This window comes from Balaenoptera acutorostrata, chromosome 1 (assembly GCF_949987535.1).
Source record: "Balaenoptera acutorostrata chromosome 1, mBalAcu1.1, whole genome shotgun sequence".
In the NCBI taxonomy this organism is placed as follows: Eukaryota; Metazoa; Chordata; class Mammalia; order Artiodactyla; family Balaenopteridae; genus Balaenoptera; species Balaenoptera acutorostrata.
The window spans coordinates 25,818,477-25,844,512 of NC_080064.1; the positions used below are offsets into that span (position 1 = coordinate 25,818,477).

At 50.1% G+C, this 26,036-nt stretch overlaps 2 protein-coding genes across 2 annotated transcripts; both read left to right on the forward strand.

Annotated features, from left to right (window-relative positions):
• The first annotated feature begins 1,742 nt into the window (after positions 1–1,742).
• Positions 1,743–3,232, forward strand: FAM167B (family with sequence similarity 167 member B). The gene is made up of 2 exons (XM_057530284.1): positions 1,743–2,182; positions 2,804–3,232. Exons 1-2 carry the CDS (start codon positions 1,922–1,924, stop codon positions 3,032–3,034), a joined length of 492 nt encoding a protein of 163 aa, XP_057386267.1. The 5' UTR covers positions 1,743–1,921; the 3' UTR covers positions 3,035–3,232.
• A 1,929-nt stretch (positions 3,233–5,161) lies between these two features.
• LCK (LCK proto-oncogene, Src family tyrosine kinase) lies at positions 5,162–24,618 on the forward strand. Its single transcript, XM_007170611.3, has 13 exons — positions 5,162–5,237; positions 16,255–16,364; positions 16,663–16,744; positions 16,937–17,027; positions 17,275–17,373; positions 17,524–17,627; positions 17,829–17,978; positions 18,257–18,409; positions 18,554–18,733; positions 20,991–21,067; positions 21,159–21,312; positions 21,394–21,525; positions 23,981–24,618. Exons 2-13 carry the CDS (start codon positions 16,260–16,262, stop codon positions 24,181–24,183), a joined length of 1,530 nt encoding a protein of 509 aa, XP_007170673.1. The 5' UTR covers positions 5,162–5,237; positions 16,255–16,259; the 3' UTR covers positions 24,184–24,618.
• Positions 24,619–26,036: the final 1,418 nt, after the last annotated feature.

Sequence of the window (26,036 nt, forward strand, 5' to 3'; positions counted from 1 at the left end):
GGGTTCGAGCCCTGGTCTAGGAAGATCCCACATGCTGCGGAGCAACTAAGCCTGTGTGCCACAACTGCTGAGCCTGCACTCTAGAGCCCGCGAGCCACAACTACTGAAGCCCGCGTGCCTAGTGTCCATGCTCCACAACAAAGAGAAGCCACTGCAATGAGAAGCCTGCGCACCACAACAACTAGAGAAAGCCCGCGTGCGCAGCAACGAAGACCCAACACAGCCGAAAATAAAATAAATAGAATAAAAAAAAAAAGACTCCGCACTTCCACTGTAGGAAGCACAGGTTCCATCACTGGTAGGGAACTAAAATCCCACATGCCTTGTGGCATGGCCAAAAAGACAAAAGCAAACAAACACAGAGTCAGAAGTCTAAAATTGCTGCTGTCAATAACATCATTAATGTACTGAAACTGCCATTCTAGATATCATCATTAACATACAAATTCAAGTTGTTTCTCTAAGACAAGATGAGGTAACAGCTCATCAGCCCCTAGCTGTGGACCACCTGGTCAGATAATCATAAACCAGAGACATTCTGACTCCTGAAACTATGATTAAGAAATGTCACAGAAACGATTACGAAATGTCACAGAAACGTCACAAGATGATGGTTAATCTCAGCCTCTTTGTTCTTCCCGTTTTTTTTTGGTTTTTTTTTTTTGGTCACACCACACGGCATGCAGAACTTCCCCCACCAGGGATTGAACCTGTGCCTGCTGCAGTGGAAATGTGGAGTCTTAACCACTGGACCACCAGGGAAGTCCGGTTCTTCCCCTTTTTTATTTTTTTACTTTATTTTTTATTTATTTAAATTTTTTTGTCTTCCCCTTTTTTAAAAAAAACCCCAACATTCAAAGACCAAGTTGTAGTGGAGCTGAGGCTTGGCTCTTACTCCCCTGCTTGGCTCCCTGCAATAAACCCTTACTTTGCTGCAAACACCCTGTCAGACCTTGGCTTTTTGCACTGCAGGCACATGGACAAGCCCTATGCTTGGTTACATTACCCTTAGGAGAGTTGTGATAGGCCAGGAGCACAAAAGAGGCTTCCTGGATGATAGTAATACTCCTTTGCTTGATCTAGGTACCACTTACATAAGTGTGTTCAGTTTGGGAGAATTCATCAAGCCATGTATTTACGACATATAAATTTTTCTGTGTGTGTTATATTTCAATACAAAGTTTTAAAAAGGGAACTGTTCTGGTTGAAGCCCTGGGCGGGGCAGGGAGAGGAAGGTCTAGGAGCCCATCTACAGCTGTGCCCTTACCCTGCACATAGTCCTTGAGGGATTTCCAAGGGAACCAAAAGTTCCTTAGAATATAGCTCGAAATCATTGATCTATCCCAACAGAGAGTCAGTGACTTGTCCAAGGTCCCACAGATCTAGCACCAGAACCCAGTTCTCCTGACTCCTGAGCCAGGGATCTGGACGCTATTCCTTTGCTGAAGGGCCAGCGTCACGAGTGAGGACAGGGGGCAGCTTGTCAGCCTCCTATCCCCTCCCCAATCCCTTAACTTGGGTCTTGGGAAGAGGGCCAAGACTCTGGTGTGGATGATGCTTTTCTTATCCTGGAGCAACTTCCTTTCTGGGAACTGGGTGTCTCCTTCTGGGCAAAGACAATAAATTTTATCCAAGGGGCCAGAGGAGCAGGGCTTCTCCTGCCCCCACCCGAACAGGCATCACGTGGCTCTCGGGTTAGCAGTGCAGGAAAATCCCAGCCCTTGCACACTCAGCCTCCCACACTCACCTACCTACCCACTCTGACACACTCAAGCCTCCCTGACCCACCGTGAACATTCACCAGCGCACACTCCCTGCACATTTCTTTCACCCTCAGCTTCTGCCACCTCTTCCTGGGTAATATTGCCAGCCTCTCCCTAATCCCAGAGCTGCAGACTTGCCCTGTCCCTCATCCCCAACCATGTCCCTGGAGCCACTGAAATTCCAGGCAGTGGGTGAAGAAGATGAGGAGGATGAAGAAGAAGAGAGCCTGGACTCTGTAAAGGCGCTGACGGCCAAGCTGCAGCTGCAGACACGGCGGCCCTCATATGTGGAGTGGACAGCCCAGGTCCAGAGCCAGGCCTGGCGCAGGGCCCAAGCCAGACCCGAGCCCGGGGGACCTGGGACCATTTGTGGCTTCGACTCAATGGACTCTGCTCTTGAGTGGCTCCGACGGGAGCTGGTGAGTCTGGTGGGGAGGGCAGCCTTGCAGAGGGCCTTGAGGGCAGTCCTTAGGGCCCAAGACACTGGGTATGGGGAGGGGATGAGAATGACCCTGCCTCTAGCAAATGCCCACTCCTGTGGCTTTGTCCCAGGGCTGAGGAGCCAGGAATGGACTTGTCCAGTGTTTTATTCAGGGAGCCTTGCTGAAGAAGGAGTCCGTCCAATCTACTGACCTTGTGGTCCTGTGGTTCAGGGGACAGAGTCTGCCCTTGTGGGACAACCGTTATAGCTGGGGAAGGCATGGCCTCCCATACTCTGGGAATTGCTATACCCCAAAGATACAAAGGAGGTACTGACCACGCTGTACAAGAGGCCAGTGTTGAATAGGTGGTTCAATCCAATATGTGCAAATATAAAAATGTCCAGCCTCCAAATTGGAGATTCCATTCAGTTGATCTAGGATTGGGCCCCAGGTACCTGTATTTGTTTAGCTTGGTTTTAGAGCAAGATCTATGAGATGGGATGGATAGAGCTGGGGTGTGAGGGTGTGGGGAGGACATAGCCAGTGCAGAGACCCAGGGTGTTGACCAGGAGGGAAAAATGGGAGGTTCAGCAGGCTCACGCCCCCTCTCGGCCGCAGCGGGAGATGCAGGCACAGGACCGACAGCTGGCAGGGCAGCTGCTTCGGCTGCGGGCCCAGCTGCACCGGCTGAAGGTGGACCAAGTCTGTCACCTGCACCAAGAGCTGCTGAACGAGGCCGAGCTGGAGCTGGAGCTGGAGCCGGGAGCCGGCCTGGCCCTGGCCCCGCCACTGCGGCACCTGGGCCTCACGCGCATGAACATCAGCGCCCGGCGCTTCACCCTCTGCTGAGGGGCACCCGCGTGCCTGCCTCGCCACCCGCTACCCATTCCCCAGCCCAGCTGGGAAGAAGGAAAGGAGGGGTGCCCCAGAGGAGCCAGCACCTGGAGAGCGGTGGGGGGAGAGTCCGGGAGATGCTCAGAGCTCTGGGAGCTTAAAGCCCCTGCATCCTGTTACCCCTGCTGCCCCAGATAGGGGAGGGGGGACGGTGTGGAGGAAGGGGAGGAGTTCACAGACTCCCAGGCTCCTCAATAAACCTCTGCTTCCCATCAAGGTCTCTGCAGTCATTTATTCAGTCCCAAGGTGGCTGTATGTCACTTGTTGCTGGGACCAGGGATTCTATTGCCAGAGAGAAGGCTGGCCTTGGGGGTGGAGATGGACAGATGGATCCCCGTCTTCCCCACAGCTCCACTTCTGTTGCTCTATCTTATCAAGATCAGAACTGGAAAAGAACTTAAAATTCTAAATCACCCCCATGGAAGGTGACTTAGGTAAATGGGCAGCTGAAGAACGCAGGATCTGGTAGACCTGGGTTCAATGCCAGCTCCACCACTGATTTCTATTGATATTAGACTCTGAGGAGGTCCCTTAACCCCTGCATCTGTTTCTTTATCTTTAAAATGGAAATGCTAATTCTCACTCCACAAGTAGTTGGATACATCTGAAGTGAGATAATGCACTGTAAGCCATCAATAAATGTGCATTATTATGTATTATTACCAGCCCCAGTGGTGTTCTTGCTGTCGTGCTGAGGCCCAGAGACGAACTGTGAAGTGCTCAGGTTCACAGCAAGGGGAGCTGGGGCCCGCAGCTGGGACCCTGGGCTCTGTGTCATTTGGTAGGTTTTTGTTTTTTTGTTTTTTGTATTTCTCGGCTTTTGTTTCTGCGTTACCCTCTTTGTCTGAGTTTCCAGCTCAGGCTTCCTCTTCCCCCCACCCATTTCCTGTCTCCCCCTTTCCTCCGCGCAGCTGAGGTTCACACAGCCTCGGCTTCCACCTCGCAAACCCCAACAATGCTCTGTGGGCTCCCCTCCCCCAGCCCGCTCCCCCAGGGCAGGCTCAGGCGGTGGCAACATATTTATGCTTTCCGCCGGGTGGGATCAAGGCCCAGCTCTTGGGCCTGAGAGAGGCCACCTAGAGCTCCTCATAACGCTGGTGACCTGGCCCTCAGCCTCTGACGGGTGTTACCCTCAGCCTGGCCCCTGAGGAAAGGGAGATTGTTGGCCTGCTTGCTGCTGTGACAAGGTCCCCGCCTCCTGCCTATAAGGGAAGGCGCGGCCAGTCTGCTGCCTGCACCTGGGTGCCTGGGCAGGAGTGTCTGTTCTGTCTCCCACCTGTTGCAGGAGGTGGTGTCAGGCCCTGTGCCTCTGACAGGAGCTGTGGTCTTGCCTCTACCTGGTTAGAAGGGTTGCCCTACTCTCCAACCATAATTAGGGGGGGTTGTCCTGCCCTCTGCCCCCAACAGAGGCTGTTACTCTGCCCCCTTAAAGACAAGAGGTTGTCCTGCCCGCTTTCTTAAACAGCCTGTTGTCCAGTGTTCTGTCCGTAAGAGGGGTGTTAGCCTACCCTCTGCGTATAATAAACTATCGTCCTGAGCCCTGAGATGGCCCAGCTGTTGTTCCGCTGCTGTGTCTAGCAGCTGTGTGAGCCCGGTATCTAGCTGACTGGAACACGGGTGTCTGCTCTCCAGTGATGTTACAGGGATGCTGTCCTCTCCTCAGACTCTGAAGTGATGTTAGTTTTGCCCTCCGACTGTAATGAAAGGGTCACCCTGCTCTCAGACTGTGACAGCAGTGCTACTTGCCCTTCCCTGAAAGCTGAGTGGGCGTCTGTTTGCCTCCCGCTCAGTGGGGTTTCAAGGCTGCCCTTGAATCTCTTGTCCAGGTGCACCCTGGGAGGGCGGGGGGAAGCTCTATCAAATATCCTCCCTCACCTCCAAGTGCCACCCTCAGGGTGAGTAGGGCCTGGACTGGAGACATATAGGACCCCTGAGGGCTGAGAGGCGGGGGGCTATGGCAGCAGGAAGCTTGGGGTGCTGGAGGCTTGTGGTTGGGCTGCTGGGGCCCTCAGGAGGCGGCAGGAAGTCAGGGTGGGACGTGGGTGCGGGGAGACACGCAGTGGCTACGACGGAGAGGGGAGCCGAAGCTGTGTCTGGGCAGCCAGGCTAGGCCAGGAAGACCATGTGAATGGGGCCAGAGGGCTCCTGGGCTGGGCAGGTAAGGAGTACTGGGAACAGGGGTCTAGGGGCTGCGGTGGGGGGGCCTGATAGCAGAGGGCTGCAGCTGGGCCTGGGGCCAGGCTCCCCAGGTATGCAGCCGCCCTTCAGGCTGGGGGACAGAAAAACCTGGCTGGAGGTCAGGTGGAAGACAGGCAGAACAGCTGGATCACCTCTTTCCTGCGTAGTTGTTACCTCTTGCCTCTGTCACACTGCCTGCCATCAGGCCCCACCTCACTGGGAGCATTTTTTTGGGGGATCTGGCACATGGACTGTCAGGTACTAAAAAGGCCTTCAGAAATCCCTAAATCCAGTCCCTCATCCCATGATGGATGAGCCTCCTGAGGCCCAGACTGGGGCAAAGCACTCCCTCCCTGCAGTCCGTCAGCAAGGCAGAGGCAGAGAGGGTGATGGCCCTGAGAGAGGGTGATGGCCTAGGGTGTGACACAACCCCCCTATGGAGCAAGGTGATGGGCAGGCTTGAGTCAGGGGTCCCAAGAATCCTTCCGGTTGCTGGGGCAGACCCCAATGACAAGACTCTCCTGAGAGAGAGAGAGGAGTCACCCAGAGCATCCAGATGGACACATGAGAAGTGATTTTAGCCTCAGTGACCAACATTTTTTGAGAGAAGGAGGAGTCTTCCTTTGGGAACGGATGGGCATGTGAAGGGATATTTATCATCTGGCGTGGGGCCTCCCGGGTGGAAGTATCTGACCGGACTCTGGGAAGCTGGGGGGTGAGAGAATGATGGGAGACGGGAAGAGGAAGGGCTATTTTTATCCCGGACAGGGGTGTAGTTGGCCCTGGGCAAGGACCGCGTGGACTTCCATCTGGAAAGTTGCCATTGTGTCCGCAGGAAGTCCTCCCCTCTTCCCTTTGCTCCCTCCCGCTCTAGCCCCCCTCCCACTGCTGCTGTATGTGTAGGGCCAGTGGGTCCTGCTGATTCCTGCTTCAAACCCCAGGAAGGTGGAGGCCCAGGGAAGCAGAGTCAGCTCCCTGCCCACCCCCTCACTTTCTAGCTCTCAGCCTGCTGTTTATGGGGCAAATCCCCACCTGAGCCACACTTTGCAGGTTTCCCCTGCCTCCCTCTCTGCCTTTGGAGTTTTTCTTGAAACACAGTTTCCACTGAGTCATCATGTCCCAGCTTGTCTTTTGTCCCCAGCTCCAAGGCCTGCAGCCTCTTGTGGGGCCTGAAAAACATGCTGGGTCTCCCTACCCTCATCCAGACTCTGGACCGGCATAAGCCGTCCCCTCTCCCACCCAGCCTGTGCTGATAGATGACTCAGGGTCCCTCGCCCTCGGGGCTCAGGGACAGAGATTCTTCTCTAAGGGAAAAAGGGCCAAGTGATGGAGCAAGAGAATAGGCGGAGGTTTCAGAGGACGGGAGAAGGCTTCCCTTAGGTGATCCGGAAGGCTTCCTGGAAGAGTCAAGGTAGTTCTGAGAAGGATAAAGGCCCATTCTGCAGAGTACCTAGGACATGAAGCCAAGGTCGCTGTCCCTGGGTTGTTTCTTGGGTCCCAGGAGGGCAGAGGCCTCAGGGCAAGACCAAACACAAGAGAGCCAGTGGGTTTGGTGTAACGTGAGGGACATGCATTTCAGAGCCAGGCGGACCCAGGCACAGTTCCAGTTCTGCCATTTCCTTGAACAAATGGCTTCATTTCTCCGAACTCCAGTTTACGTATTGGTAAAGAGACAATAATAAATCTCTCCTTACAGAGTGCCTGTGGGGAATCAAAGAGAAAATAATGGCTGTGATGTGCCCTGGGCAGTACCTGGCATGCAGTAGGTGCTTAACAGAGGTTAGGCACCCACTTCTCCTGCAAATTGTGCACCAAAGGGTGGGGGGGATGTCTGCACCAGAATTACTCCTACTCAGCACCTTGGGCAGGCCAGTGAGCCACCCATTCCCTCACACTTGTGGTGTGGCTTTGCAAATGAGCTTGTTTCCTGTGTGTACTAGTGGGTGTGAGAACTCTAGATTGGGCCACAGGGTCTGTCTTAGAGGAGGGTCCCACACACAGCTTCACACAGACACACACATGAACCCTCCCTCCCTAGCCAAAACACCATCCGTATCATCATTGGAAAACGTATGTGTGCATGTATGTTCAGAGGCAGAGGCAGGGACCGCAGATACATCATACACTGGATCTTACAAATCCATCCACACACCCACAAGCTGATGGCTTCAAGGCCAAGCTCAACGTAGTGAAAGCGATGCTGAGGGGAGCTGAGTATGTGGGTGGGATGGGGGCAGGTGGGACAAAGGTACCATCCAGGTGTTGGTTTGAAAGCACCTGGAGCTGCATTTCCAATGTTTGTTCTAAAGAACGCTAGTCCCATGAGGCACCTGGGAAGAAAACGGTCTGAGGCCAAATCAACATGGCCTAAGCTACAAAATGTCCCACATTAACTTCACCATCAGCATTAGCTTGTTGAAGCTCTGAAAGTCTCCCCAGCGAAGGTGGCTGTTTGATTTTGTCTAACCCAGTGTTTTTCAGACTTCTGTGGTCGCAGAACCTTTTTTCCTGTATCCCCTATTCCATGCCTACACCTCTTGAGACAAGGAGAGGAGTGGAAGGGCAAGCTGTACAGTTGATTCTCCTCAAATGCTTGTGTCTCTTAGCAGAGTTTTTGCGTTCATGGGGGCTTTGTTGTTTTTTGTTTTTCAACTACAAAATTAGCACATGGTTGTTTTTAAAAATTTAAACAGTACAGAGACATACAAAGACATATAAGAAATACAGCTCCCTCCAATCTCACTCCTGGGCTATGCTCATTGTGGACAATTTGGTGCACGTCCTTCCAGATTTTCCTCTGTGTGGCAGCTGGAAAGCATACTGGTTAAGAACCTAATCTCTGGAGGCAGGTAGACGGAGGTTCAGCTCGCCTCTCCACCACTTATTTGTTTGTTATGAGGCCTCAGACAAATACCTTTACCCCATTTGGGCCTCAATTTTTGCATCTGTAAAATGGGGGTAATAATAGCACTTACTTCATAGGATTATTATGAGAATTACATGAAGTCATGCAAATGAAGGCTTAGCACAGAGCCTGGCTTAAAAGAATCCCCTATATATCCATATTTAAATGCAAATAGACTTAAACTCTACATTCTGTTCTGTAACTTGCTTGCCGTGTTATATCTGGGACATCTTTCCATGTCAACACATGGAGATCTACCTCATCTTTTCAGCGGTTTTAGCTAAATGTCGTTAACTTGGTTAATGGGTAATGGTGGTGATTTTGAGATGCTACTTCCTGGCAAATACTGCTGTTTTGTGTTGTCAGTTTCTCAGGGTCACAGACGTTACCGATCAGTGAGCTGAAGACAGGCCTTACTGCCTCCTGTGAAAATGGAGTGACCCACCAGAGGGGCACCCACCTCTAACACAGCAGGCAGGGCCAAATGGACGGGAGCCTCTCTGACTGCTCACCTCTGTGTCCCCAGCTCTAGATCAGAGCCTGGCACATAAGACATACCCATTAAATTTTTGTCGATAGGCTGCCCAAGTAGGAAGAAAGTCATGTCTCCTCTAACTTACCAACAGAGGCCTAAGCCCAGAGTTCTGTCTCACAGTGTGGCATTTCCCCAGATATGGTCTGTGCATCATTGACGCGGGTGAGTGATTTTAGGGGGGTAAAGAATGAACATTTACAAATGTGAATTTAGGTATTATAGTATGTGTTTATTTTAATATATACAGATTTCTATTTATGGCTGGTGATACTGGTTTTCCATTTTTTTTTTAAATTGAAGTATAGTTGATTTACAATGTTGTGTTCTGGTTTTCGATTTATGGTAGTGAAGTTTCCATTTGAGGTAAATATATTAAAGGTGAAAAAGTAGTTCGTGGAAGTGCCAAAAATCAGAAAGGAAAATGAATGTATTTAAGGCTGGGGTAATGAAATACCCATGCAGGCCTCAAATAACTATTTTCATTTACTTAGTCCTTACTATGTACCAAGCACCATGTTAAGTACTTTATTATATGAGGTCATCTACATATCACATATTATGTTCACAACAGCCCTAGACGCAGGTCCCTTTTTTATTCCCATTTTGAAGATAAAGGAACTGAGGGAGGTTCAGAGAGGTGTAGTAACCTGCCCAAAGGCCCTCTGTCAGTGAGTGACTGGGAGGCCTTGAGAATGAACTTGGTTCACTATGATATGGATATGATGAGCTGAGCCTCCCTGACCTGCAGACTTCCAGAAACTTTAATAAAGTGGTGTGGATTGCCAAACTGTAAGTAAGGCTTTGTCCTGATAAAACTTCAATGATGCAAAATACAGACAGAGGTACATAAGGAAGGGGGCTCAATAAAAGAAATTACTAGGTACATACAAGTTACTAGTTGGAGGGCCTCTATCAAAAAATACCAGCTTTAGAATAATTACTCTATAGCCCTTGTTTATGGCAATAACTAACTAGCAGAATCAGTTCTATGTTTAAACCACTCCCAGTTTGTGAGAATAAATCCATCTTGTTTGCATATAAGAGAAGGCTTATCTTTTTGTTCTCTGTTTTTGTGAACTCTATGAATTCACAGTTTATTCCAAAGTGGTATTATATCAAAGAGGAACACACGAAAAAGGAGGGAATTCAGGAGACATCCTTGTTTTACCCACTAGAAATTATTTACCATGCCTGTCAACCCTGATTCTCGAGTACCGTGGTGAGGGTTCTGTGCAGGCATCCACAGCCAAGGCTATTCATTGAACATATGCAACTTTGCCAATAACCAAATCTTGGCCAAAGAAAAAGGCCAAGAAAATGTTTTAAATTATTCCTGACAGATTTTGCCACAGGGTGGCCCAGAGTACAACAGTGGTCTGCAGTAGAAGAGCCTGCCCGCCCTTGACATAAAGCGTTAGCCCAAGAAACCCAGGCAAGAAGCTGGCACACATTTTGGACAGAATGTTCAATAAATGAATCGGTTTACAGTTTAAGGGAGGAAAAGTGTTACATTTTTTTTTAAGGGGACAAAACACATTCTAGGCCCAGCCAGGCAAGACAATGTCTATGGAGTTGATAAAAGTGAACAAGTTGGCAAGAATCAGAGCTCATTGTGATATGATTCCTAAACAACCCTGGGATCAGAAACTCTAGTCCAGGAGCTTCACGCAGCCTGGGATTTTTGATCAATTCTACAAAGAGTAAGAAGGGCCACTCTGTGTGTTGGGCTCTGTGCAAAGAGACAAGAGGGATGGTACCTGAAATCTAGCTCTCACTCCACTCTCCAAGTTTGAAACCCCAGGGAGGAGTGGCCCTTTATAACTGGCACAAAGTGCTCTGTGAACCATGGACAGATCTTGAGTTTGACCGAGAACATTTCAGACGCTAGTCAGAGGAGGCCTAGAATCTACAAAATTCCGCCTATTGACCTTGAATTCCTGAGCTGGGAGAAGAGAATGTCCTTTTTCATTCACCACAGAATCTGCCTTTGTTACTGGTTCTGAGAGTCCTGGGGATTCTCTGGATCTGTTTCCTCTTTCTTTTTCTTTCTTCCATCCTTCCTTCCTTCCCTCCCTCCCACCTTTCTTTCTTTTTCTTTCTTTCTTTCTTCCTTCCTTCCTTCCTTCCTTCCTTCCTTCCTTCCTTCCTTCCTTTCCTTCCTTCCTTTCTTTCTTTCTATGAGAAATTTATATTAAGCTTTAATTTTTTTAAATTTATTTATTTTCTTTATCTTTTTGGCTGCATTGGGTCTTAGTTGCATGCAGCACGTGGGATCTTTTGTTGCGGCATGCAGGCTTCTCCAGTTGTGGTGCGTGAGCTTCTCTCTAGTTGTGGTGTGCGGGTTTTCTCTCTCCATTTGTGGCACGCAGGCTCCAGGGCGCGTGGGCTCTGTAGTTTGCAGCACGTGGGCTCTCTAGTTGAGGTGCACGAGCATAGTAGTTGCTCCCACGGGCTTAGTTGCCCTGCGGAATGTGGGATCTTAGTTCCCAGACCAGGGATCCAACCCACATCCCCTGCATTGGAAGGTGGATTCTTTACCACTGGACCACCAGGGAAGCCCATAAGCTTTAATTTTGATTTTCTTTTTGCCAACCTCATTTATTAACCTGGTTGAATCAGACTAGGATGGGACCCACATTTTGTACAAATAAATACATGCATATATGACCTCACGATTACATAGGGACACGCACAAACTATACATGCCCCCATTTTGTTGCACATCCATCTGCACACAGGGGCTCCTACATACCCACGGGTATGTACACATAAGCATGATGCTTAATGACTCACATACCTCAATATGTGCAGACTTGTATTCACCAAGCAGGTAAATGTACACTCAGAAACATGCATTCCAGATAGAAGAAGAATTGCCTTAGAGAGAAAGGCCTTTGTTAACAGCACAATGATCACATCTTGATGGAGAGTGGACCCCACTCTGTCAGACCTCCCTCCCTGCTCCATTGTCTGCATGACCTCTCAGGATTCCCTGCCCACTTTAGTCTCCAGGGAGGGAAGAATAGAGCAGAGTACCTTGAAAAAGGAGGTGGGGCCTGATTGGAGTCCCGCCTCTGCCAAGAGCCCTCACGTGCTATTGGGAAAATCACTTACCTTCTCTGATCCGCCACCTTCTCCATCTTTAAAATGAGGCTGGTGACTTACATGAGTGCTTCTCAACTCTTCCCTCCAAGGACTCCTTTGCCCTTCCCCTGTTGTACTTTTCCCCTCTTCCCCCATGGATCTCATGATTTTGAGGGTTTTTCTGACTGAACGACCTCATTTAGGTACTAATTTTCTTGTTTTCTAGTTCAAATTTTCATCAGAGACTTAAGTATGCATTGAAGAAACGATAATGCAATTTGTCATACTGAGAAACAAATCATAGTACCATTTCCCTTCAGATTTTTGAAATATTGAAATAACCTTCAACATTATCCTCGGGCCTCATAGGAGCATGTAGCTCCCAGTGGCTGAGAGCCACTCACCAAAATAACCTCTGGCATTGCCAGGTCTTGGGGTCTTCTGATTGCTGCCAGGCCCTATACTCCAAAACTCACACTTTTGTATAGGGCAGGGCCTGCTACCTGCAGCTGGAGGGCTCCAGGAGCACTAAATAAGCCACAGAGGAAACACTAGGGGTCAGATACCCAGCAGAGTTACTGAGTACCTTTTGGCTTAATTTAACACAGCTTAACTTTTTCTCGCTCCTGGCCCCAGTCCTTTTATTTATTTAGTTTTTTAATTGACGTATAGTTGATTTACAATATTTTGTTAGTTTCAGGTGTATAGCAAAGTGATTCAGTTATGCATATATATATTTTTCTTTCTGATTCTTTTCAATTATAGGTTATTATAAGACACTGAACATAGTTCCCTGTGCTATACAGTAAATCCTTGTTGTATCTGTGCTATACAGTAAATCCTTATTGTTTATCTATTTTATATACAGTGGTGTGTATCTGTTAATCACATACTCTTAATTTATCCCCCCTCGCTTTCCCCTTTGGTAGCCATAAGTTTGTTTTCTATGTCTGTGAGTCTGTTTCTGTTTTGTAAATAAGTTCATTTGTATTATTTTTTAGATTCCACATATAAGTGATATCATATAATATTTGTCCTTCTGTGTCTGGCTTACTTCACTCAGTATGATAATCTTAGGTCCATCCATGTTGCTGCAAATGACAATATTTATTCTTTTATATCTGGCCCCAGTCCTTTCTGGCAGGCCGAGATTTATCCAGGATATAGGTTCTGCCTGCATGCTCTCCTGGCCCCTGGCCCAAGGCCTTGTGGCCCCTTTTCCCTCCCCACGTGACCCCAGCCTGGACAGGTACAGTTTCCAGCCCTACGAGCTTCAGCCTTCAGAAGGTTCCTTCTGCCCTGTCTACCAGCCTCCCCTCACTGCTGCACCCCAGTTCATCCCATTTTCTCAACCCCAAACTTTTCTCATCTTTCTCTTACCCTTTTTCAAAGCCTCTGAGAATGTCAAGCCTGAAAGGGACCTTACTGATCTAAGTTGACACCTCATCTGATGTTGGTGTTCTCTGTGTAATATAACCAACCTGTGGTTTTCCAAGGCCTATTTGAATATCACAAACAATGGGTTGCTCAGGACCTTACTAGACAGCTCAGCTCATCTTAGGCTGGTTCCAGGTTGTTATCAGTTCTTTTCTGGAGGCTTTTGCTGCTGATCAGTTCTTAGCCATAATAAAATTAGCAATCAAAAAAATAAAAAAGCCATTTGCAGCCACAGAGCCGAGCAAGATTTCTCAAATGTCTCCCCAGGACTCCTAAAGTAGGGGGAAGAGTATATGCGTGTACACCTTCCCTTGAAAGTCTCTTGATTTGGCTTAAAATTCCATGTACATTTTGTATTTTCCTCTATTTGTAATAGATCTATGTCTGTTTAACTACGTGAATAAGGTTTAGCTATGTGTTTAACACTCATGCTTTGGGAGGTACACACCCGTGACTTCCAGCACCCATGAAAGGTTATAAGTATCTCAGTTTAAAAAACCTAAGCTTAGGGCTTCCCTGGTGGCACAGTGGTTGAGAATCTGCCTGCTAATGCAGGGGACACGGGTTTGAGCCCTGGTCTGGGAAGATCCCACGTGCCACGGAGCAACTGGGCCCGTGAGCCACAACTACTGAGCCTGCGCGTCTGGAGCCTGTGCTCCGCAACAAGAAAGGCCACGATAGTGAGAGGCCCACGCACCTCGATGAAGAGTGGCCCCGGCTTGCCGCGACTGGAGAAAGCCCTCGCACAGAAATGAAGACCCAACACAGCCAAAAATAAAAATAAATAAATAAATAAAAATTAAAAACAAAAACAAAAACAACAACAACAACAACAAAACATAAGCTTATCAACTATACTCCAATATAAAATAAAACTTAAATTAAAAAAAAAAGAAACGTGAGCTTAAAGCCAAGAGGATTATTTACCAGTCCCATTCTCCCACCCTCCAAAGCAGGGGTTGGTAGGGCAGAATGGACACTGGTATAAGTCTTTCTCAGCTCTAAATCAAGCCAACATTCATCTAAGCTTATGAGAAAGGGATGACGATCCCCAGTTGACAGAAAAGGCAAAGTGAGGCTGGGTAAGAATGATTTCAGCAAAGAGACACAATAAGTATCAGAACCAGAATTTAAACATAACTCCGGGGCTTATCCTTGAATCTTTTTTTCCTTTCTTTAATTAAGATATAATTGACATAGGTCCTTAAGTCTTTCTTTTTTTTAATTAATTTATTTATTTTTGGCTGCGTTGGGTCCTTGTTGCTGCGTGCGGGCTTTTTTTAGTTGCGGCGAGCGGGGGCTACTCTTCGCTGTGGTGCGCGGGCTTCTCATGGCGGTGGCTTCTCTCGTTGTGGAGCACAGGCTCTAGGCGCACAGGCTTCAGTAGTTGCGGCACGCGGGCTCAGTAGTTGTGGCGCACGGGCTTAGTTGCTCCACGGCATGTGGGATCTTCCCAGACCAGGGATCGAACCAGTGTCCCCTGCATTGGCAGGTGGATTCTTAACCACTGAGCCACCAGGGAAGCCCTGGACCTTAAGTCTTGCTAACCAAAAAAGCACCCCTGGTCCCCACTTCTACTTGGTCCCAGCATGTATTGGCAACTCTAGCTTTATTCTGCCCCAAACAGTTGTGTGAGTTTAAGCAGGCCTTTCTGGTCCTCTGTTTGCTCATCTAAAATCAGAGGTTAGACTTGGTGGTTTCTAAGACCTCTGTAGATGGGAGAATCTGTGCATCAACCCTCCACATACCAGTCAACATTTATTAACAAGAATAGTTCTGGGTGCTGGGACATTCAGACAAATAAAACACAGCTTCTGCTCTTGATAAATCCCCCATCTCATCAAGGGGGTAGGAGAGGCAGGGGGACTGACACATAAATTAGCGTAATCATGGCACTCAGTGCCTAAGTTGATGATTGTGGTCTAAGTGGAATGCTGTAGGAGCAAAGAGCACTGGGCATTGGGAAGGTTTCACAGAGAAGGTGATATCTGAGTTGAAGCTTGAAGGTTGAGTTAGAGTTCAACAGATGGGCAAAAGCATTCCAAGGCAGGCGAACCACATAAACAAAGGCACGTTGTAAGAAAAGAGCGCGAGGTTTTTGGGAAGACTAGCTCAGAACACAGGCTGTGTGAATGTGTGTGTGTGTGCGTGTGTGTGTGCGTGTGTGTGTGTGTAGCAGAATAGACTGAGGAGGTGGATTTGATTCTGATATTAAAGGTTCTTGAATGCACGGTAAATTAAATTAAACTTTACCTGAGGACTACTGTTTCCAAGCGGTCTTGAGGAGCAGCCCTGGGGGAGGAGGTGCTGCAGGGACTCCCAGGAGCTTCAGAGTGAGGTCCCGCCACACTCTGCTTCAGGCAGAACAGCCCCACTTTTACCTGCTTTATCTATGAGGTTCTGCTTGATTTCATCTGACAAAAAGTTTCCACTGCTAAAGCAAGCAAACAAGTAAAAGGTATGGCCAAGAGGGCCGCTGAAGTGTTTTCTGCTGGGGAGAAGCAGAAAGAAGCCTCTGAAGGAGACTTTGTGTGTGGGGGGTTTGGGGGAGCAGAGGCCTGATGGCTGACATTCGGGAGAAAGGGTCTCATTCAGCTTCCTCGTCTGGAAAGGGGAATTGTAATTAGGAGGTGGGGCGCACACACCCCTCTGGTAGGGGAGGATCAAAACTTAGGTCTTCCCTAGCGCTTGGGGAAGTGTATGCGATCTCTAGTAGGTAGTCCCCCAACTTGGGGGATGGGCAGAGAGAGCGGGAGGGGGGAGAGGCAGGAAGTGGGCAACTAGACTAACAAAGGTGCCTGTGGCGGTTTGCCCAGCCCAGGTGGGAGGGCGGGGCCTAGGCCTCAGCAGGAGGGCATGTGTGACTTTACTGGGAGCTAGGACCCCATTTCAGCTTTTCTGTGGCTGGTGAATGGGGGCTGGGGGGCTGACAATCTTGGGTCCTTCTGGAAGTTCCCAGGGCTAGGCCTTAGCATGTCTGATGTTACAGGGGTAGATCTTGGGGGAGCCCTTTCAGCCCCCTCTCCATTCCCCCAGGGACCATGGGCTGTAGCTGCAGCTCAAACCCTGAAGATGACTGGATGGAAAACATCGATGTATGTGAGAACTGCCATTACCCCATAGTCCCACTGGATGGCAAGGCCATGGTAAGAGGCAAGACAGGGGGCTTGGTGAGGGAGTCGGGTGGGGTGTACAACCCGGAAGAGAGAAACGGACCACCACTATAGGTCCTTGAAATAACAGCAAGCCCTCTCCCTTACAACAGAAAGGAAAAGAACCCCAGAGAGGGAAAGGGGTTCTCATAAGGTCACGCAGCAAGTGGTTGGTAAATTCAGTGATAAGACCCAGCCAAGCCGAAGTGAAGGAGAGCAGAGCAGTGGGGAGGCAAGCCAGGGTCTGACCCAGCCTCCAGCTCTCTGACTCCACTCATTCCCCACCCCACAGCTGTCCATCTGGAATGGCTCTGAAGTGCGTGATCCACTGGTCACCTACGAGGGCTCCAACCCCCCAGCTTCTCCGCTGCAAGGTGACTTCAACCAGCAGGGCCTGGAAGATAAGTCCTGTGGACCCTTGGCTGTCAGCCTCCATCTCCTCCTCACCTACTCACCACCTGTCCTTCCTGCTTCCCCCTCAGTCTTGTGGGCTACCATGTAACTCCTGAACTCGTGCTCCCAGCCTATTCCAAGCAGGTTCTCCCTGACTCCCCCTGTCTTTACAGACAACCTGGTTATCGCCCTGCACAGCTATGAGCCTTCCCACGATGGAGACCTGGGCTTCGAGAAGGGTGAACAGCTACGTGTCCTGGAGCAGTGAGTGTCCCCTTCACCCCATCCATCCTTGCCCTGCCGTAGAGTGTGAGGGAGCAGGGATCTCCGGTACTGCAGCCCCCCTGCGGCCCCTGATCTGGCTTGCAGTGGGTGCCCTTAAGACAAAATGGGAGGCTCCGGAGTGTTGAGCTGGAGGGTGGGGTGGCATGGCCTAACTGGGGGCTCTGAGGGAGGGTTTCCAGCCAAGTCCAGGGCTGAGCAGACCGTGCTAACCGCCGCTGTCGCGCAGGAACGGCGAGTGGTGGAAGGCGCAGTCCGTGACCACGGGCCAGGAAGGCTACATCCCCTTCAACTTTGTGGCCAGAGCGAACAGCCTGGAGCCCGAACCGTGAGTGGGGACTCGTCGTGGGGGATTGCTGGGCGTAGATCCAGGGACCTCGGAGCAAAGGAGGGATGCTAGGAGTGTGTGAATGCTGGAGGGTGATGGAGGAAGAACGGACCAACAGACGAAAGAAGCCCTCGCTTCTGCCTTGCGCAGCTGGTTCTTCAAGACCCTGAGCCGCAAGGACGCGGAGAGGCAGCTCCTGGCGCCCGGGAACACGCACGGCTCCTTCCTGATCCGAGAGAGTGAAAGCACCACTGGTGAGCGGCTGGGCTGGCCGGGGGGCTGTGGGCGGGGCCTCGGGCTGGGGCAGCGAGCAGAGGTCCGGGCGCGAGGAGCCCGCGGGGTTGGTGTGGGATGTGGGGGGGGGGGGGGCGGAGGGGGGCGCGTCGGCGGAGGTGCGATTCGCTGGAGGCCACCGCCCCCCTCTTTTGCGTTCCTTCATCCTTTCTTTTTTGCAGGATCGTTTTCACTGTCCGTCCGGGACTTCGACCAGACCCAGGGAGAAGTGGTGAAACATTACAAGATCCGTAACCTGGACAAAGGCGGCTTCTACATCTCCCCCCGCATCACTTTTCCTGGCTTGCATGAGCTGGTCCGCCATTACATGAGTGAGCACGGCAGGGTTAGGGTTAGACCCTGTGCCCTATCAGCCTGCCTCCCCCAGTTCCTCTCGGGGTACCCTCCACCCATCTCTCAGTATGCTCCTTCATTGCCCCGCAGCGGGTGAGGTGCGGTACCTTGGAGCCCCAGGGATCAGGTGACAGCTCCACACACCTCCCCTGCCCGTCCATTTCCCCAGGTGGGGACTGGGTGGGCCCCCACCCGTGGGCCCCCACCCCCAGTCCCGCCTTATTGACAGCCTTACCCTCCTCCCTTGTCCTCACAGATTCTTCGGACGGGCTGTGCACGAGGTTGAGCCGCCCCTGCCAGACCCAGAAGCCCCAGAAGCCGTGGTGGGAGGATGAGTGGGAGGTTCCCAGGGAGACGCTGAAGCTGGTGGAGCGGCTGGGGGCTGGCCAGTTCGGAGAGGTGTGGATGGGTGAGTGAGGCCCTCCAGGAATGCGGGGAGGAGAGGCGTCTACGAAGGTCGTGAGAGTCCCACGACAGTGCCCTGTTTCGGGGCAGCTGCCTGGCTCTGGGGGCATGGGCTCCAAGTGACTCCCCCAACCCCTCCCTGCCCCAGGGTACTACAACGGGCACACGAAGGTGGCAGTGAAGAGCCTGAAGCAGGGCAGCATGTCCCCCGATGCCTTCCTGGCCGAGGCCAACCTCATGAAGCAGCTGCAGCACCAGCGGCTGGTCCGGCTCTACGCGGTGGTCACCCAGGAGCCCATCTATATCATCACGGAATACATGGAGAATGGTGGGCGCCGCTGCCGCCGTGCGCGGCCGCTGGGGGGCACTGCCGTCTCCTCTGTCCCTGCTGGAGGGCGGAGGAGATAGGCCTGGCTCAGCACTGAGGTTTTTTAGAGGAATTTTCCTGAGCCCCCAAAGACTCACTTCCAGGGGCGACTATAGGGCGTGTGGAGAAGAGGGTGTGTTGTTCGAGCCCTGTCTGGGAGCCCAGCTTGAGGTGGCAGGCTCTGGAAGAGCATTCACCGCCCCCCCCACCCCCCACTTCTTCTCTAACCTGCAGTCAGTCCTATTTGCCTTCTTCAAACCCCACCTTGATCTAAGGATGCTTGATCTCAGGAGATGAGTAGGTCCCTGACCCCATCTCTCTCCCTTCTGCCCCTGAGCCTTGGGAGTGCTCCAAAGCCCTCCTTTTCAGTTCTGGGTGAGCCCCTCCCCCTCCCTCGGTCCACTGTCAGACAGACTGAGAGCCCCAGGAAGGTAAATAGGAATTTCTAGGCCCAGCTTTGGGCCAAGTCGCTGTGCCACCTCTGATGCTCAGTTCCCCCAAGAATAACAGCAGAAATCTAAACAGGCTTATCCAGAAATAAGAGTAGTCATTAAGGGCTCTAGAGTCTGACTGCCTGGGTTAGAATCCTGGCTTCAGGACTGTGTGGCCTTGGGCTTGGTCACTTCACTTCCCTCTGCCATGGTTTCCTCATCTGTAAAATGGTGATAATAATGCAATAGCAACTTTCTTACAGGGTCTTTTTTTTTTTTTAATTTATTTTTGGCTGTGTTGGGTCATTGTTGCTGCTTGCAGGCTTTCTCTACTTGCGGCGAGCGGGGGCTACTCTTCGTTGTGGCACGTGGGCTTCTCATTGCAGTGGCTTCTCTTGTTGCGGAGCACGGGCTCTAGGCGCGTGGGCTTCAGTAGCTGTGGCACACGGGCTTCAGTAGTTGTGGCTCACAGGCTCTAGAGTGCAGGCTCAGTAGTTGTGACACATGGGCTTAGTTGCTCTGCAGCATGTGGGATCTTCCCAGACCAGGGCTCGAACCCGTGTCCCCTGCATTGGCAGGCGGATTCTTAACCACAGGGAAGTCCCCTTATAGGGTTTTTGTGAGGATGAAAGTTAATGCATATAGAGCAGTTAGAACAGGGCCTGCCATATAGTAACAGCTTAGTAAGTTTGTTGTTATCTTGCTCTGATTCTTGGGGAGTATAAGATCTGTCCCTCTTTCAGGAAGGGAAAAAAGCTGTTAATTGGCTAATGGATTCTGGAAATGGCAAATAGCGGACCACCTTCAGTTGGTAGTTGCTTGGAGTTCTGTGTTGAGAAGGATTCTGAGGTTCCTTGGAAGTGAGCACTGGGATTGATTAGCAACATCTGCCATGGATACAATGAAGGAATAGCAGTTTATGTCCACATATTTGCTGCCTCTGGGTGAGGTCTTTGCCTTCAGTGACTAATTCAGCACTCATAGTGGAGACACTCAAGTTGTTGTCATCTTCACATAGGGTTTTAATCTCTTGAGAAGGACGAGTGGTCACTAGCTCTGTTCTAGCCACTCCCATCCCTGGTCTTCTCCTAGTTACCCTCTGCTACCAGAAAGGTGGTCTCTCAGTCCTCCAGGACACCTCTTTCCATATTCCATTTACTACATTCAGCATACATTTATTGCTGCTTACTGTGGGCTGGGAACATTAATTGATTGCTGCTATCAGTTATGCATACTAAGAAAACCGAAGTTTGTGCCATAGGAAAGTTCCAGTATACCATGGGGAAGGTAAATGATGATGTAATTTATTATGCTTGGTAGGATCTAGAGAGGCTTTCTAGAGGAATTGTCTAGCTGGGCCATGAACAAAAAGAATTTTTAGTATGAGACATGGGACAAAGAGACCTTGGGGTGAGAACCCAGGGGTCTATGTGGAAAATCTCTCAATTGTCTAGGATGGGTGGAGTAAAAGAGGCAGGAGTGGAGGGAAGAGAAGAAACTACAGATGTGGACCATGCAGGGCTTTGGATGACTGGCTGAAGAGTTTGGGCTCCACCCCACTGGTGACAAGAAGCTTGCAGACCCCTGCAAGTAGCCCCCTAGTCCCTGGGAAAAGGGCATCACACATCCCGGGCATCCTCACTCTGAACACACACTCCTCCTGTTTCAGCTTTTACTCTTCCTTTCCACACATCAGACACTGCTTCTAGACTCCCAGTTAGGGGAGAAGGGTCTGGGGGCTTTCCCCTGGGGCAACTTGGGTCAGCAACTCTGGCTTCTGCCCACAGGGAGCCTGGTGGATTTTCTCAAGACCTCCGCAGGCATCAAGCTGACCATCAACAAACTCTTGGACATGGCAGCCCAAGTAAGGAGACTGGGGAGGGGCTGGGCATGGGCACAGGGCAGTGGGATAAGGATGTCTGGCCCAGGACTGCTGACCTGTACCTGGCCTGCAGATTGCAGAGGGCATGGCATTCATTGAAGAGCGGAATTACATCCACCGTGACTTGAGGGCCGCCAACATCCTGGTGTCTGACACCCTGAGCTGCAAGATCGCAGACTTTGGCCTAGCACGCCTCATTGAGGACAATGAGTACACAGCCAGGGAGGGTAGGTATGGGATATGAGGGAAGACTGGGGCCTGCAGGGTCTGGCCAAGCAGACCCAGGTGACCTCACTTCCTCCCTCCAGGGGCCAAGTTTCCCATTAAGTGGACAGCACCAGAAGCCATTAACTATGGGACATTTACCATCAAGTCGGACGTGTGGTCTTTCGGGATCCTGCTGACGGAGATTGTCACTCATGGCCGCATCCCTTACCCAGGTCAGGGTCAAGGGCAGGAGCTGAAAGGGTGATGGGGAAGGGCAGCAAATTCATGTCTTTCCACTTACTTCTTCCCAGGCTAAGAATCTGAAACTCTCTAGCTGCTTCTCCTCCATCATCTCAGGGGTGGCACTCTTACATCCCCAATTAGGTGCACATCTCCCAGGCCTGGCTTCCATCTCTGTCTCTGGATCTCTCTTCCCTCAACAATCCCAGCTCTTTCCTTTAGTTCTAACACAGGCAGCCTAATATGTAGAAGAGGATCTGGCCTGGGAGGCAAGAGGCCTGCTTCTTATTACCAGGTCTGCCACTGATGCTTTCTGTTTGGCTTTGATCAGATCATTCCTTTTTTCTCCAGTTGTAAAACGTGAGGTTAGAACAGTACCTGACCCATACGAAGCACTCAAGGGTGTTAGGTTTTATTATTAATCACTATGGGCAAGTGACTTGGGCAGGTGACTTTACCTCTCTGAGCCTCAGTTTCATGATATGAGAAACAAGATTATTTGTGAAAGAGCTTGACTCATAGTAGGTGTTCACTAAACACTGACTTCCCGTCCCTCTGAAGCCTTCCATGTAGAGTGAGAGAGATGTGTAAACAGCTAATTCCCACCCTCTCTCATTCCTCCCTCTATCTCCTGGACAGTCCTTTACTCTTGAATTCAGCCAAGACAGGAATGAAAATTTTTTTTGGAAGGAACTTGCTAGGAAACTCTGGGGAAAGGAAATAGAATACAAAGACAGGGTAAGGAGGTCATGGAGCACAGAGGTCGGACTTGCAGAAGGTTCCCACATCCCCATCAGTGTGCACAGAACTTTGCTCCTGGGAAGGTAAAGACACCTTAGAATCAGGTGAGGGTATGCAGGCCTTCCCTGCCCTGGACTTGCCCCATCACAGAGTCCAGCGGCAGTGCCGGGGCTAGAAACACACTCGTTGTCCTGCCAAGAGCTCACACTGCTCCCTTAGAGAATTTTTCTATTAGAAGAATAAAGGCAGTGAAAGCATGATGATAAATGGCAACTGACACATGGCTTCAGGGTCAGGGAAACTATGGGGAGTAATGGGGACCTGGGTGAACTTGCATCTGCTCTAGCAGATGGTTGCTATTAAGACATGGGGGCCCAAAAAACAGATCTTTGTTTTTTCAAGAGAAGCCAAAACTTGGGAGTTTTAGGAAAATTTTCCCGTTTCCAAATATTGGTGATGATTCAGATTGTTTAAAAATGCCAAAAGGGGGGACATCCCTGGTGGTCCAGCAGTTAAGATTCCATGCTCCCAATGCAGGGGGCACGGGTTTGATCCCTGGTTGGGGAACTAAGATCCCGCATGCCAAAACTAATAATAATAATAATAATAATACACACACACACACAAACAAAAAAAACACTATAAGGGGCCAAGCCGAAGTAGGTCTGTGGGCTGTGGGCTGTGGGCTGTATTTAGGCTGGGTGTAGCCAATAGGTTTGTACCCTTGTTCCCTGGCCTATGTCCTTCAGTGTCCTGATTTTGAAATCTGAGTGACACATAGCTAGAGGCCCCCCCAGGGGAAAGGCCTGGGGAAGAGAGGTCTCTATTGACTAGGGTCCAGTCTGAAGCTTTGTAGGGGTAAAACTTCTGTTTTGCTAGGACCCTCCAGGGGTTAGGCTCTGGGGACTGCCTGTCACAGTCTCTTCTCAGGAGAATGAAGGAGAAACCAGAGGCCATATGGGTAATTTAGAAACAGGGAGCTATATTTCTGCTGTGCCCATGCAGTTCTCCAGAGCAGCTCCTCTTGGAGTCTACATGCAAAGAGCCTACTATGGGGGCCAGGATCAGCACCAAGGGAGGGAAGTGGCCCAAAGATTATTTCATCTGGGTCATGGAGGGGCCTAGTGAATCTTCTCTGCCCCATGCAGGGTCTGCCTTGCTGGGGTCCAGGGTCTATCTGGATTCCTGATGCAGCATCTCGTGTGCCTGTTCTCAAAGCTGGAGAAGCCTCCCCATTGTCCTGGCTGTGGGCCCCCATCCTGCCCTGGGCCCTGACCACTCCATCCTTCCCTACCAAATAATCATCATTACAGGTACTCTTTATGCTGCATCTCCTCTTCCAGGCAGCATCCTCAATGTTATATATACACTTTCTCTTTCAATCCTGATAACACCTCTATGAGGTAGGAGCTAATGTTATCCCATTTTCCAGATGAGGAAACTGAGGCTCAGAGAGGTGCCATGGCTCACCCAAAGTCTCACAGCCACATGTGTGCATTATGGAGTGTTAAAGCCATAGCAGACACTACAAGTGGCACGACTGACATTTAGCAGGTACCGCGAGTATAGCTTTACCATTGATGAAGACCAAGATCCCTTTGGATTGGTGCTCACACCATACCAGTTGTCAAATATCTTGACCATCACCCCTGCCTGTGGGCTTCCAAAGCCTGGAGCCTTGATGTCAGTTCTCCCATCAACCTCTAGGGATGACCAATCCTGAGGTGATTCAGAACCTGGAACAAGGCTACCGCATGGTACGACCTGACAACTGTCCAGATGAGTTGTACCACCTTATGATGCTGTGCTGGAAGGAGCTCCCGGAGGACCGGCCCACCTTTGACTACCTGCGCAGCGTGCTGGAGGACTTCTTCACAGCCACAGAGGGCCAGTACCAGCCGCAGCCCTGAGGAGCCTAACTGGCTGGGGCTTGGAGCCCTCCCCCTACCTAGCCAACCTGGCTCGGGGAGATGCAGTTCCTGTGTTACACCCATGTGGCCTATGCACATATGGACTCTGCATGTGAATCCCACCCACGTGCGACACATACACTTCTCATGTCCTGTACACGGGTTCTGTAGTTGGGTGGGCTCTGCACATGTGTCTTGTACATGTGTGGCCTGTGCATATATGTCTTGGACACTTGTCCAAGTTGTCCCCTTCTGGGCCCGCCCACTTCTGAGACCACCAAAGAGAGGAGAGAGGCCTGTGATTGACACCAGCTTCTCCCCACCCCCTTTTCCTTTTCCCTGGTCATCAAGAAGCTCCTTGAGGGCCGGGACCTTATCTAATACCTCTGTGCGCTCCTCTTTGGTGCCTGGCACCCATAAGGAGCTCAATAAATGTCTATTGGTGAAGACTGCACATCTTTCTGCTCCCCACTCCAATCTCCTTTTCCTTGGGAGTGGGGAGTGAGCGTTCAGAAGATGGAAACTGGGGCACCCTGAATTGGGGTGAAAGATGGGATGAAGGGGTGTCTGAACTTTTTCCAGCCCTGCTGATGTTGGGGGCCAAGAGGAGGTCCCTATACTTTGCTGTATGGGTTCTTTGAACCCCTTCAAACGCCCACCCCAAAGGATTATGGGCAACCCCTACCCAGAACCTCCTAGAGAGTAGATGTGTCCCAAGACACTCCCCCCTCCCATTATATAAATGCAACAGCATTTTTGAGAGCTACTGATTCAAGGACTATATTTGACCTTAGATATGTTCTGATTCACCCTCAAGGTGTTTTTAAACATTGAGTTTATTCACTCACTTAACAAATATTTATTGAACATCTACTGTGTGCTAGGCATGATTCTGGGCTCATAGGATATGCAGTAGATAAAATCTCTGGAGCTTATACTCTGTAAAGGAAGATAGACAATAAGCATCACAAAGAAGTAAATGGTATGGTATGCCACAAGGTGATAGTGCTAAAGGGGAAAAAAGAGCAAGGTAAGAGGAATTAGGAATGTCATGTTTGGGGGAGGTTTGTAGTTTTAAAGAGAGTGGTCTGGGAAGGTCTCATTGAGAAGGTGAATTTTGAGCAAAGATTTGAAGGTGAGGGAGTGAGCCATGTGGTATGCAGGATGAGCAGTCAGGCAGAGGGAACAGCCTGAGGCAGAAGCTTGCCTGGCAAGCTCTGAGAGGTAAAGGTAGCCTGAGGGAGGGCGATAGATCCTATGGGGCCTGGGGCTTTGTGGCCTTTGCAGGAGCCATGACATGATCTGACTTACATTTTAAAAGAATGGCTCTTACTGCTGTCTTGAAAGTAGACTGAGTTAGCAGTCAGTTTATAAAACTGGGGTAGTTTTGCATAAAACTCCAGATTTCTGCCTTCTCTTGAAAAAAATAGGAAGATTTGGCTCTTTTGGGCTTACCTGTCCTCATGGAGCTGAGTAAGTGGCCAATGCCTTCAGGTGGGGTATGAGCTCTCCCATTGCCAGAGTCCCCTTCGCACTCTATTGCTCCCAGACAATGAACCTGAGTGTTAGTGGTTACTTATCATCATGTTCGGGCTGTTGTTTTTATAAAAAGAGGAAAATGAAAAAATTTTTGCACTCATATTTCCATTAAAAAGTGGGAAATTAAAGATCCCTGAAGATGGCAGTGTGTTTGAAGAAAGATGGGGAGAAGGACATATTTCTTTAGAAAGTGAAAAAGAATCCAATATTAAAAACAAGCAAAGTACTTGAATCGAACCAATATAAATATAAATCCACTCATTTACATCACCTGCGTGTGACCTCTGCAGGCGTCTGAGTTTGTGATTCCTGTT

Coding starts and splice junctions, on each gene's coding strand:
- LCK (XM_007170611.3), top strand. CDS start 16,260: ATGGGCTGTAGCTGCAGCTCAAACCCTGAAGATGACTGGATGGAAAAC. Junction 17,374..17,523: donor AACAGCCTGGAGCCCGAACC/GTGAGTGGGGAC, acceptor TGCCTTGCGCAG/CTGGTTCTTCAAGACCCTGA. Junction 21,068..21,158: donor TCTTGGACATGGCAGCCCAA/GTAAGGAGACTG, acceptor CCTGGCCTGCAG/ATTGCAGAGGGCATGGCATT.
- FAM167B (XM_057530284.1), top strand. CDS start 1,922: ATGTCCCTGGAGCCACTGAAATTCCAGGCAGTGGGTGAAGAAGATGAG. Junction 2,183..2,803: donor AGTGGCTCCGACGGGAGCTG/GTGAGTCTGGTG, acceptor TCTCGGCCGCAG/CGGGAGATGCAGGCACAGGA.